Source organism: Pan paniscus, chromosome 1 (assembly GCF_029289425.2).
Source record: "Pan paniscus chromosome 1, NHGRI_mPanPan1-v2.0_pri, whole genome shotgun sequence".
Classification (NCBI taxonomy): Eukaryota; Metazoa; Chordata; class Mammalia; order Primates; family Hominidae; genus Pan; species Pan paniscus.
The window spans coordinates 133,168,049-133,181,947 of record NC_073249.2 but is presented as its reverse complement, the minus strand read 5'-3'; the positions used below and the strand labels follow the sequence as shown (position 1 = coordinate 133,181,947).

The 13,899-nt window shown below is 46.1% G+C and overlaps 2 protein-coding genes and 1 non-coding gene across 4 annotated transcripts in view; 2 read left to right on the top strand and 1 right to left on the bottom strand.

The window, feature by feature from the left end:
• The window catches only part of BCAR3 (BCAR3 adaptor protein, NSP family member), a 277,512-nt gene extending 273,394 nt beyond the window's left edge, over positions 1-4,118 (bottom strand). Inside the window, exons 1-2 of one of the 2 annotated variants that reach the window (XM_063606785.1) lie at positions 3,980-4,118; positions 2,487-2,632 (exon numbers count right to left, since the gene is read on the bottom strand). The gene's annotated coding sequence lies outside the window, so the exon portion shown is untranslated. Of the gene's footprint in view, positions 1-2,486; positions 2,633-3,041; positions 3,555-3,979 lie in introns of those variants that run through there. The other variant, XM_063606784.1, reaches the window with a different exon arrangement.
• On the top strand, positions 3,596-11,579 carry LOC130541714 (uncharacterized). Its single transcript, XM_057302916.2, has one exon. The coding sequence runs from the start codon at positions 3,596-3,598 to the stop codon at positions 4,136-4,138; it is 543 nt and encodes a 180-aa protein (XP_057158899.1). The 3' UTR covers positions 4,139-11,579.
• Positions 4,483-4,567, top strand: TRNAR-UCU (transfer RNA arginine (anticodon UCU)). The gene is given in 2 exon segments: positions 4,483-4,519; positions 4,532-4,567. It is a non-coding gene; the product is annotated as a tRNA-Arg (tRNA).
• Positions 11,580-13,899: the final 2,320 nt, after the last annotated feature.

Sequence of the window (13,899 nt, the reverse complement as noted above, 5' to 3'; positions counted from 1 at the left end):
TCCTTAAGGGTGGATGGTACCCTTGTCTTGGGAAACCATGTGGTGGGTGGGACAAATGAAAATAAAAATATGCCTAAGGTTCTTGAACTAAGAACTGTGAGGAATTGAAGCTGAAGGTAGATGTCTTCAGTCTGAGAAGCTAAGTGTTCTGTTCGGTAACAGAAATGAAATGTACAGCTGAGTAGGAGTGGGGTAGGGAGCTGCAGAATGTCCCTCCGGTTGCAACAAATTTAGCTGATGCTGTATCTATACTGTCCTTTGTTTCTGCAGGATGTGGGATTTCTTTATTAAGAGCTACTTACTAATATAATAGCAAATATTTGTTACACATTTACCATGTGCCAGAACTGAGACAAGTCCTTGAGAGGATTAACTCTTGCAATTCTCATAACAATTTTATAATTTTTCAGGCAGAGAAGTTAAGGATCATGTCCTGCAAATAAAGGCTGAACCAAGATTTGAATGACAGGGTCCTGACTCCACAGGCTGTACTCTTAACTGCTACTACCACAGTTTTTGTTTGTTTGTTTTTTAAATCTCACCCTTTAAAAATTCCTTTTTAGGTATGTTTTATTAGTAGTATAATAGAGCATCCTTGTTCCTTGGGGGTCCAAACTGAAAAATTTTTACCGGTAGGAATGCCCAGTCACATTATGACACTTTTTCACATGCTACCTTGCTTCATCTGCTTATTGCTTCATATTCATAAATCGTATTTCTCCTAGGAAATTTGGAGTGTCCTTGAAGGTAGGAATTATGTCTTAAACTTTCACTTGGTTCCCACAGTAGGCCTAACTGTATTGTCCCTACTCATTGAATTGAATAAAACTAGTACTCCAGCAACCTTATACCTCTGGAGTAAAGCAAAGCTAGTGCAAATATATACAGTAGAAGTATAGTCCATTTCCAGAGCTTCTGGGAAGGCCAAAATCACTAACCACACAGTAACTTAAAAATAATCCTGCTGGCCAGGCACGGTAGCTCACGCCTCACTTTGGGAGGCCGAAGCAGGCAAGTCACAAGGTCAGGAGTTCAAGACCTGCCTGGACAACATGGTGAAACCCCATCTCCACTAAAAATACAAAAATTAGCCGGGTGTGGTGGCACGTGCCTGTAATCCCAGCTACTTAGGAGGCTGAGGCAGGAGAATCGCTTCAACTCGGGAAATGGAGGTTGCAGTGAGCCGAGATCATGCCATTGCACTCCAGCCTGGGTGACAGAGTGAGACTCTGTCTCAAAATAAAAATAAAAATAAAACACCAACATGAAACCGTATTTAATTTAGGGCTTTGCTGTCCAGCGAACTCAAACTGCAGATGTGCTGCAATCAGCCTAATTGAAAGTGGTTATAACCCATGCTTTGACTCCCTCTGTTGGCAGGAAGAGGTTGCTTTCTCACTTGCGGGAATTCTTAGCTCAGGTTGTATAATGGCTGTTTACTACAGATACAGCCTGAGAAAATTCAGCCAGATTAGAAAAGGGGAAGACAAAACCCACTGAATCTTTCTCCCCAGATGGCAACTAAATACTCTTTTCATTTTTCTTACATGCTAACATTGCTACCTATAAACTGCTTAGTTAATTGTTCAGAGAACCACCACACACCTGACCTTGTTTGGCTGTGACTTTTCTTTTTTTTTTTTTTTTTGGAGATGGGGTCTGATTCTGTCACCCAGGCTGGAGTGCAGTGGCGCGATCATAGCTCACTGTAACCTCAAGCTCCTGGCCTCAAGTGATCCTCCCGCCTCAGCCTCCAGAAGTGCTGGAATTACAGGCGTGAGTCACTGCACCTGGCCCCAGTCTTCTAATTGCAGGGTATAAGAAGTACAACCTTGATAGCTCACAGAAGGCTGCACAGGGAAAGCCTGGCTTTCCCACACTGTCTGCTAACACTGTATCTCTAATATTTTCCATGATACAGGAATTTTTTTGGCTTCATCTAGTGGAATAAAATATCTAAAATTATTCGTTTGAATCATTAAGTGGAATCAAACACATATACATCTTTCCTTAGCACATTGTTTCTTTCCCAATTCCCCCTTTCCAGAATTTTTATATACGCATCTCAACTGTCACTTAATCACGTCAATGACTCCTCATCATTTGAGATTTGGCTCCAATACCCCAGGCAGAATTCCTCTGTATGGTTTTCCCACAGGCATACAGAGCATCTCTTCTCCCATTTCGGCTGTGAGCAACTCCTAAGACCAGTGGAGACCCTGAGATGCCACCAGTGCCTGGCATATTTCAGAATTCAAAAAAGATTTGTTTAAATAAATACAATTTGAAACCATATTCCATTTTAAAGGCTAATTTTATCCATATGAGAATTCTCCCTGCATGCAATGTGAAGACATTTATTTCATTAAAGGGGCATAACAATTATATATATATATATATATATATATATAATGTTGTCAAGAAACTTTGTTTACATTAGAGTATAATTAAATAGGCCTGGCACCAATCAGGGCTCTGCCACTTACTGTTTGGAGAAGCGATTCACAATTCGCATCCTTGCACGTTCTTCCTAGATGTGCCAAGAATGCAAGACCCTGATCACGCTTTACTTGGGCCATTTCTCAGCGTTGTGTTTGCAGCGAGCAATCTTGAGGGATGAGGTAATGTCTCCCTATGGAACAAAGAGCAGGCTTGCTTACTGCTCACTATAACATGGTGGGTTCCCCAAGCTCAGCATTCCTCTTCTGTAATGCAACCCATCTTGTGTGTAAGCATGCATCTGGGCCTGTGTGCTTCGTTCCTGTGAGAACTGGGGTCCAGGGAGCCAACTCAAAAACGGTGATACTCTGGCTATTGCTTTTGTTGTAATAGTCTTTTATCTCTGACTCAGAAGTCTGGTGTGTTCTGTCAGCATTCATGAAACCGTGAAAGCTAACGTGTTAGTTTGCAAACATAACAAAATATGATTCATCACAGTTCTCCACACTCACTAGCTGGGCGTCCCTACACGAGTTTTTTAACCTCTCTTAGCTGCAGTTTCCCTTCTTTATATTATAAAGGGGACGGTGGTGTGTATGTACCCGCTCCATAGCTTCGTCTTGGGGTTAAGACTGTAAAATCCCTACCACACTGGACTCTTCCCAGGACTTCCCTTTCCCTCTTTGAACTCTGCCAGAGACTATTCTGCATTTGAGGCCTGGCGATGCTGGGCAGGGGCGGGTATGGGTGAAGCACAGGGTGGGCCGCGGCTGGCGGGTTTGGTGCAGAAACGGGCTGTGGCCAAGCCGAGAAAGCGCGCCCAGCGGCCGCCCTGCGAATCCTCCGTAGGCGGGGCCGGGACTGCTGTGAGCTAATAGGAACGGGGGCCGGGCGTTCGGTCTCGCCGCTGCAGTCGCAGAGCAACCACGCGACTTTGACCGTCTATTTCAAAGGGCTTCGGGGTCTTGCGGATGGGGATCACTGCGGGCACTGGAAACCTGCCGGCCCCCACCCAGCCGCCTCTCAGATTCGTGGCGACCGCACCCTTCTGGGTAGCGGCGCCAGGCCCGCTGCCGTCCCCACCGCTCGCAGCCACCAGGAAACCCCGCGGCCGCGCTCGAGCGCGCGCCCTCCGACCACATGCACCCGCACACGCATGCTCCCAGCGCTCCCACGCGTGCTGACACCCTCCCGGCTTCCGCCCACGCAGTCGCGGGGCCCGGGCGCGCGGGCTCGGGGCAGCTGCGCGGCGTCCTTGGAGGCAGGTGCTGGCGGCAAGACGAGCTCTCGGAGGATGCTGCGGCGCGGGGCGCGTCGCCCCCCTCAGTCCACCAGAGCCCGGATACCTCAGAAATTCGGCTCTGGGTCTGTGGGGAGCGAAATGCAACCCAAACCCCGTTTTTCCGAACCCCGCGCAAATAAACACGCACAAGCACGCACACAGACGTCGCCGCGGCCGGCGCTCGCCGCCGCAGGTCCAGGCCGCCGGCCGGCCGGGCCGCGAGGGAAGAGCCCAGGCCCGAGAGGGGTCGCCGCTTACGTCTCGCAGCCCGAGGGGCGGCCGCTCGGCCTCGGCCGCTCACAGGCGCGACGTAAAGGCCCGGCGTCACCGGCCCGGCTTAACGGTGCAACGGCTGGCCTGGGCCTGCAACTCTGGGGTCCCGGCCGGGCTGGAGCGGCCGCCGGAGAGACCTGGTAGGCGGGGCGCTTGGGGCAGGAAGGGAGCCGGGGAGGGAAAAGCGCGACTGTGATTCGTACGGCTGGGCCCGGACCGTGAAGGGGACCGGGTTGCGGCTGCCCTCATACCGACCAGGTGGGACCGTCGGACTGCGGCCGCCCTTGGCTCAACTGGGTCGCCGACCTTGTTGAGGGGCGACCACTGCGGGGAGACCGAGAGCCTGCGGCCGGCGTTTGAGGCGGATGGCAGTGCCCTGAGCGCGGCGGCTGGGTCTCGGTGACACTGACGACGGGAGGGGCGGTCGGAAGAGCGCGCGGCCGTCGCCTCTGGCTTAACACAGCAGATGCGCTGAGACTCCAACAGGTGGCTCCGTGGCGCAATGGATAGCGCATTGGACTTCTAGAGGCTGAAGGCATTCAAAGGTTCCGGGTTCGAGTCCCGGCGGAGTCGTAACGCTTTTTTCCCTCCCCCCTACAATTTATTTTCTGCCTCCATCATGTCTCTTATTTTTTTTTGCTAAACGGTTTAACTTGTCTCTCATTCCCTGCTCTCGCAGTTCACTGCATTCGGTTCTTGCGGTCCTTTCTTAAGCGGCTCGCAGGGTCCCGAGCCCCTCAGCTCCCCGGGCCTCGGTGGCCCAGGGCCCAGCTCAGCCGACTGGGCAGTCGATCTAGGTCCTGAGAAGAGCGGCAGCAGCGGCGGCGGCGGCGGCGGCGGCGGCGAAGGAAAAGCGACACTGAAGCGAAGGCTCGCGGTTTCCGCCTAAAGGAAAGTGCAGGGGAGGCCCGGGTCTCGGGTGACACCCCCACGCCTTGAGCGGGACTGTGGTTGCGAGGGAGGGACGAGAAAACACGCCTACGCCCTGCGTGCGCTGTGCTGACTACCTCTCCAGCATGGAGGCTTCCAGATGAGCAGACACCCGAATCCCAGCGGGAGCCCGTCAAAAATGGAGATTTCTGCCGTCACTCTGGGACTCTTAATTCGGTCCGTCTGGGGTGGGGCCCAGGAATCTGCATTTCTGATAAGGTCACCCGCTCCCCTCCCCCATTATTCCAGTGCAAAGAGGTCCTAGGCCCAGTGCCCATCAGCTCCTCAAGACAGGAATTACTATATCTTTTTCTGACAACTGTTAACTTTGTACAAGGTTAGCAAATAAATCCAGGAATGAATGGAATCTTTTTTTTTTTTTTTTTTTTTTTGAGACGGAGTCTCGCTCTGTCGCCCAGGCTGGAGTGCAGTGGCGCGATCTCGGCTCACTGCAAGCTCCGCCTCCCGGGTTCACGCCATTCTCCTGCCTCAGCCTCCCGAGTAGCTGGGACTACAGGCGCCCGCTACCACGCCCGGCTAATTTTTTGTATTTTTAGTAGAGACGGGGTTTCACCGTGTTAGCCAGGATGGTCTCGATCTCCTGACCTCGTGATCCGCCCGCCTCGGCCTCCCAAAGTGCTGGGATTACAGGCGTGAGCCACCGCGTCCGGCCTATGAATGGAATCTTAAAACTCGTAAAACAACAATGAAAGGTAATTCACACAAAAGATACAAAATCCAAAATTGTCAAAAAAGCTACAGGGAAAAGTAAACATCAATGTTATTCCTATAGTCCAGCCTTGCAATTCTCTCCACAAGCCATTAGTGGTAATGGTTTCTTGGAAATATTTTCAGATTTATTTTACGCCCATATCAGCATTTTTAACATCTTTTGTCATAAATATGTCGTAAATAACAATGTTATTGATACATATCCTTTTAAAAACACAATGGTAGTATGCTATACTGGCTTGTTTTACCTATGAATATATGTAGAGCTGCCTTGTTCCATTGTACGTATGTATGGTAATGATTTAACAGTCCCTAATAGCTGGACATTTAGATTGCCAGTATTTTCCTGTTACAAACAATGCATCAGTGAACATCCTTGTTCTTTTATTATTGTACACAAGTACAGGTACATCTATCTGTAGGATAGATTCCTAGAAAGTTGAATTGCTGGTTCAAAGGTTTGTGCGTTCTTAATCTGTACATTTTTAAATATATATTGGCAAATTGCCCCATAGAGATTGTATCCATTTTTCTCTCCTTAGCAATGTGTGAGAGTGCCTGTTTCCCCACAACTCACAAAAGGTGGTTTCTAGCTGTGATTTTAATTCGTCTCTTATATTGATTTTTTAAAATTTGTATTTATATTATTATTATTATTATTTGAGACAGGGTCTTGTTCTGTTGCCCAGACTGGAGTGCAGTGGCACTATCACAGCTCATTGCACCCTCAACCTCCTGGGCTCGAGCAGTGCTTCCACCTCAGCCTCCCAAATAGTTGGAACTACAGGCACATGCCAACACACCCGGCTAATTTTAAAATTTTTTGTAGAGATGGGGGTCACTCTATGTTGTCTAGGCTGGTCTTGAACTCCTGGACTCAAGAAATCCTCCCATCTTGGCCTCCCTAAGTGCTGGGATGACAGACAGGAGCTACTATGCCTGGCCTGTGTCTTTTATTATGAATCAAGATGAGTACCTTTCCATACAGAGAATAATTTGTAATTTTTTTCCTGTGATTTATCTGTTCTTGAGTTGTGTTCATTTTTCTGTGGTATGATGGAAAACAGCCCTTTGTGATATATGTTACAATTATTCTTTTTCAGTCTTTTTGTCGTTTGACTTTGTTTATGGTATTTTGTTTTGTTTTTCTGTCTTACAGAAATTCATGTATTTGGATTTATCAGTCTTTTATGGCTTCTAGGTTTGGGGCCATAATACACTCAGATTATTAAGTTATTTCTTTAATGGCTTTATTTTTATGGTTTTGTTTATCTTTGCTTCATCTGGAATGTGTTTTTGTGTAAGGAGTGAAGTGGAAGTTTTGTCCCAAAATCACTTTTAATGAACACTCCTTCTTTTCTACACGATGTCATTTGAAATGCCACATTTATTATTTTTTTTTTTTTTGAGACAGAGTCTTGCTCTGTTGCCCAGGCTGGAGTGCAGCGGCACAAATCTCAGTTCACTGCAACCTCCACCTCCCAGGTTCAAGCAATTCTCTTGCCTCAGCCTCCTGAGTAGCTGGGATTACAGGTGCATGCCACCACGCCCGGCTAATTTTTGTATTTTTAGTAGAGACGGGGTTTCGCTATGTTGGCCAGGCTGGTCTCGAACTCCTGAGCTCAGGCGATCCATCTGCCTCTGCCTCCTAAAGTGCTGGGATTACAGGCAAGAGCCACCACGTCCGGCCCACATTTATAATTTTCTAAATTCCCACACGCATATGGGTTTCTGGATTCTCTGCTGCATATGGGTTTCTGGATTCTCTGCTCTATTCCACTGACTTTTCTGTTAATTTTGATTCACCAGAACTGTGCTGTTTTACCATTTAGTAGGGTCAGTCCTTGTAGGGTCCAGCCCCACAGGGTCGGTGGGTTTTCGCCCCATGTGTGGAGACGAGAGATTGTAGAAATAAAGACACAAGACAGAGATAAAAGACAGTTGGGCCTGCGGGACCACTACCACCAAGATGCGGAGACCAGTAGTGGCCCCAAATGCCAGGCTGCGCTGATATTTATTGGATACAAGACAAAGGGACAGGGTAAGGAGTGTGAGCCATCTCCAATGATAGGTAAGGTCACATGGGTCACGTGTCCACTGGACAGGGGGTCCTTCCCTGCCTGGCAGCCGAGGCAGAGAGAGAGGGAGAGAGGAGACAGCTTGTGCCATTATTTCTGCATATCAGAGACTTTTAGTACTCTCACTAATTTGCTACTGCTATCTAAAAGGCAGAGTCAGGTGTACAGGATGGAACATGAAAGCAGACTAGGAGCGTGACCAGTGAAGCACAGCATCACAGGGAGATGGTTAGGCCTAGTCAGGCCCTCCACAAGAGGTGAAGGAGTAGAGTTGTCTCTAAAACTCCCCTGGGGAAAGGGAGACTCCCTTTCCCAGTCTGCTAAGTAGCAGGTGTTTTTCCTGGACACCGACGCTACCGCTAGACCATGGTCTGCTTGGCAACGGGCGTCTTCCGAGACGCTGGTGTTACCGCTAGACCAAGGAGCCGTCTGTTGGCCCTGTCTGGGCATAACAGAAGGCTTGCACTCTTGTCTTCTGGTCACTTCTCACTATGTCCCCTCAGCTCCTATCTCTGTATGGCCTGGTTTTTCCTAGGTTATGATTATAGAGTAAGGATTATTATAATATTGGACTAAAGACTAATTGCTACAAACTAATGATTAATGATATTCATATATAATATGTATGATCTATATCTAGTATAACTATTCTTATTTTATATATTTTATTATACTGGAACAGCTCATGCCCTCGGTCTCTTGCCTCGGCACCTAGGTGGCTTGCCACCCACAAGTCCTTTCTTGTTACTCTTTTGTTTTTTTAAACATTTTTCTACTCATTCTTGAATTATTATTTTTCCTCAGTGAATAATAATAGCACTTATTTGGCATTTGTTATATGACAGGTACTATTCTCAGTGCTCTATGTGTCTTCATTTAATCCTCCTGACAGCCCTACCAGACAGATACTATTATCCCCTTTCATGGAAGAGGCATCTGAGACAGAGAGGTTAAGTAACTTGTGCAAGGATACACAGCTAATAAGCAGCAAGCCTGGATGAGAACCCAGAAAGGCTGGGTCTATGGGTAAAACCACAATTCCTTATCATCTTTTCACATGAGCTTTAGCTACAGCTAGTCTGGCTCTAATTTTAGGAGGTATTTTTGTTGGAGTCATGTTATATTTATAGATTAAAATAGAATTGGGCCAGGTGCTGTGGCTTATGTCTGTAATACCAGCACTTTGGGAGGCCAAGGCAGGTGGATTACTTGAGGCCAGGAGTTTGAGATGAGTTTGGCCAACGTGGTGAAACCCCGTCTCTACAAAAAATATAAAAATTAGGTGGGCATGTTGGCACATGCCTGTAATCCCAGCTGCTTGGGAGGCTGAGGCACGAGAATCACTTGAACCTGGGAGGTGGAGGTTGCAGTGAGCTGAGATTGCGCCACTGCACTCTAGCCTGGGTGACAGAGCCAGACGAGAGAGAGAGAGAGAGAGAGAGAGAGAGAGGGAGGGAGGGAGGGAGGGAGGGAGGGAGGGGGAGGGAGAGAGGGAGGGAGGGAAGAGGAGAGGAGAGAGGAGAGAGAGAGAGAAAATGAGAATTGAACTAATTAGGATGTTGAGTCTTCCTGTGTAAGAGCAGCAGGAGGAAATAAAGAACAGCTATGCCTTTTCATTTTCAGTCCTGTGCTCTTCTGGAGTGTGTTAAATATAAATCTTGATTTTTTTAACTTTATTTCCAGATAGTTTATCTTTTTTGTTGGAATCCTTTCCTCCACTATATTTTGTAACTGGTTATTATTTATATATAAGAAGGCTTTTGATGTTTTAAATAATTTTATATCTCATTAAATTATCTTACTATTTAAAATAGTTTTTCAGTTCTAAATCACAATGAGATACCACTTCACACCCAGTAGGAAGGCTGTAATAAAAAAGACAGACAATACAAGCGTTGGCAAGGATTGGAACCCTCATTCATTGCCAGTGGGGATGTAAAATGTGTGGCCTCTTTGGAAAACAGTTTGGCAATTCCTCAAAAAATTAAATATTAGAGTTACCATAGGACCCAGCAATTCCACTCCTAGGCATATCCCCAAGAGAACTAAAAACATGTCCACACAAAAATGTGTATAGGAATATCCATAATATTATTTTTGTTGTGGTGGTTGAGACAGGGTCTCGCTGTGTTGTCCACGCTGGAGTGCAGTGGAGTGCAGTGGCATGATCACGGCTCACTGCAGCCTCGACCTCCTGAGCTGAAGGGAGCCTCCCATCTCAGCCTCCCAAGTAGCTGGGACTACAGGCGTGCACCACCATGCTTGGCTAATTTTTGTATTTTTTGTAGAGAATGGGTTTCACCGTGTTACCCCAGGCTGGTCTCGAACTCCTGGGCTCGAGTGATTCGCCTGCCCCAACCTTCCAAAGTGCTGGGATTACAGGTGTGAACCACCATGCCCGGCTAGCATTGTTTTTAATAACCAGAAAGTGAAAATAGTCCAAATGTCCATCAAATGATGATTGGATACACAAGATCTGGTATACCTATTTGATGAAATATTATTCAGCAAAAAAAGGAATGAAGTTACAATTCATGTTACAATATTAATAAGCCTTGAAAACATGCTAAATGAAAGAAGCCAATCACAAAAGACCACATATTGTATGATTCCATTTATATGAAATGTCTAAAATAGGCAAATCCATAGAGACAGAAAGTAAATTAGCGTTTGCCAGGAATTGGGAATGGGGAGAATGTGAAGTGACTGACTGCTAATGGGTATGGGGTTTCTTTCTGGGATGATGAAAATGTTCTGGAAGTAGTGGTGATAGTTGCACAACTGTGAATATACAAAAATCCATTGTATTATACACTTTTCAAATGGGTGAATTTTATGATAAGTGAGTTATATCTCAATTTAAAAAAGGAAAAATAGTTTTTCAGTTGACTAAGTTGTGTTATCTGGAAATAGCCTCAAATTATAAGTTTACTTTTTCCTTTCTAATTTTTATGCTTACTATTATTTTTCTTGTAATAGCATTAGCTAGTACAGTAATCCAGAAAATGTTAAATAATTTTTCATGATAATGGTGATAGTGGACTTCTTTGACTTGTTCCTGGTCATTATAGAAATAGAAATGCTTCTTCACTAAGCATGATGCTGGCTTTTGGGGTTGGTGTGGCATGAGCACACACATGTTTTATCACATTAAGAAAATACCTATCCCTATTTCTTTATAATCTATGGAGATTTTTCTTTGATCTCATATTGTGTGATATATTAACAGATTTTGTAATATTTAACTCATTTTACATTCTTGAAATGATCCTACCTGGTTGTGGTGTATACTTATTTTAATATTCTAACATTTTACAATTTTTGCATAGTTAGAAAGATTGACATTTAATTATTTCTCTATCATAAAATGAATAGCATGTACAGCATTGTTTGTAATGGCTCCCAAATTGGAAATAATCTAGATGTTCATCAATAATAGTCTGTTTAAAGAAAGTGTGGTAGAGACATAGAATTAAATACAACGCAGACATTTTAAAAATGAGAAATATCTATATATATTGCTATATCCAAGAATATCCAAGATTATGTGAAAAAATAAGATATGCAGATGAATATTTTAAATGAGATTCCATTTGTGTTAAATAATGCCCATAGTAACAGTAGAAATTATGTATGTTTACTCCTATCACTGTGCATGCATAGATGATTTCCCGAAAGATATTCAAACAATTAACAGTGGTTACTTTAGGGTAATGCTGGTTTGGGGGAAGCAGTGGTATGAAGGGAGGGAGCATTCCTTTTTACTGTATACCTGTATGTAATGTTTCAGGTTTTTTCTTAATAAGCCCATCTTACCTTTATAATAAAAAGTTAATTTTTAAAAAGTTAAAGGTAGGCCAGTTGCGGTGGCTCATGCCTGTAATCCCAGCACTTTGGGAGGCCGAGGCGGGTGGGATCACCTAAGGTCGGGAGTTTGAGACCAGCCTGACCAACATGGAGAAACCCTGTCTCTACTAAAAATACAAAATTAGCCGGGCGTGGTGGCGCATACCTGTAATCCCAGCTACTCAGGACACTGAGGCAGGAGAATCGTTTGAACCCGGGAAGTGGAGGTTGCAGTGAGCCAAGAATGCACCACTGCACTCCAGCCTGGGCAACAAGAGCAAAACTCTGTCTCAAAAAAAAAAAATTTTTTTTTTAATGCTAAAGAGGAAGGAAAAAAGAGTACCTACGTGTTCCTGGATCACCTTCACACAGGTAGCTCTAATACTGCTTATCCATGAAAGATTTCTCAAACTTGGTTTTTAAAAAACATTTATTGACCCCTTATGCTCTACTATATGCCTGATTTCAGTGATTAATAAGCCCATTAGGAGCCCATCTGTTAAGCATCTCTAGGAGCTCCTCCTGGTACTATTGGAGAAACATATAAACTAAATATCTCTTTTCAGAGTGATTCCAGCAGGAATCATATCCTGTAAGTCTTGTACACTGTGTTGAAGAGTGTGGACTTCACCCTAAAGGCAATGGGAAACCACTGAATAGTTTTTAGTTGAGAAGCAGTAGGATTAGATGTGTGTTTTGTACCACTGTCTGGCTGCAATGTGGATCACGGGCTGGAATAACACAAAACTGGAAGTTGGAAGACCAGCCCAAGGTAGTTGGAGCTATCTAGGTAATAAAATGATGAGGACTGGAACCAGGGAGGTGGTTTGGAGAGAAGGTTAAGTATACAAACTGGAGATATTTCAAGGGAGGCCAAATTGATGGGCCTTGATGAATTAAGGGATGTAAAGGAGAGAGGGAGCAGTCAGAATGACTCCCATTTTAATTAGGCAGATGGGTGGGTGCTGAAGTAGTCACTGGGACCACAAACAAAGGAGTGAGAAGTGGGTTTGGGGATGGGGGATGGAAATGAGCTCAGATTTGCATATGTTGAGTTTGAGGTCTGTGGAACATCCTGGCAGCTGGATATACAATGCCAAGCACACAGCAGGCTCTCAGTAAGTATTTATAGAATGAAAGAATATCAGGAAGAGGAGAATTATAGGAAGGGAGAGGGAAAGAAAAGAAGAGAAGGTCTGGAGCTCAGGAGAGAGATCTATGCTTGGGATTTAAAATTCATTATCCTACAGATGGCACTTGAAGCTCTGGACAAAGATTGTGTAGGGAGAGTGTAGAGTAAGAAAAGATGGGCCAGGCGCGGTGGCTCACGCCTGTAATCTCAGCACTTTGGAAGGCTGAGGTGGGTGGATTATGTGAGGTCAGAAATTCAAGACCCGGGGTGGAGCCAAGATGGCCGAATAGGAACAGCTCCAGTCTACAGCTCCCAGTGTTGGGTGACGCAGAAGATGGGTGATTTCTGCATTTCCAACTGAGGTACCGGGTTCATCTCACTGGGGAGTGTCGGAAAGTGGGTGCAGGACCATGGGTGCAGTGCACTGAGCATGAGCCGAAGCAGGGCGAGGCATCGCCTCACCCGGGAAGCGCAAGGGGTCAGGGAATTCCCTTTCCTAGTCAAAGAAAGGGGTGACAGACGGCACCTGGAAAATCGGGTCACTCCCACCCTAATACTGTACTTTTCCAATGGTCTTAGCAAATGGCACACCAGGAGATTATATCCCACACATGGCTTGGAGGGTCCTATGCCCATGGAGCCTCGCTCATTGCTAGCACAGCAGTCCGAGATCAAACGGCAAGGCGGCAGCGAGGCTGGGGGAGGGGCGCCCGCCATTGCCGAGGCTTGAGTAGGTAAACAAAGCAGCCCAGAAGCTCGAACTGGGTGGAGCCCACCGCAGCTCAAGGAGGCCTTCCTGCCTCTGTAGACTTCACCTCTGGGGGTAGGGCACAGCCAAACAAAAGACAGCAGAATCCTCTGCAGACTTAAATGTCCCTGTCTGACAGCCTTGAAGAGAGTAGTGGTTCTCCCAGTACGCAGCTGGAGATCTGAGAACAGACAGACTGCCTGCCTCCTCAAGTGGGTCCCTGACCCCCGAGTAGCCTAACTGGGAGGCACCCCCCAGTAGGGGCAGACTGACACCTCACATGGCTGGGTACTCCTCTGAGACAAAACTTCCAGAGGAACGACCAGGCAACAACATCTGCTGTTCACCAATATCTGCTGTTCTGCAGCCTCCGCTGCTGATACCCAGGCAAACAGGGTCTGGAGTGGACCTCCAGCAAACTCCAACAGACCTGCAGCTG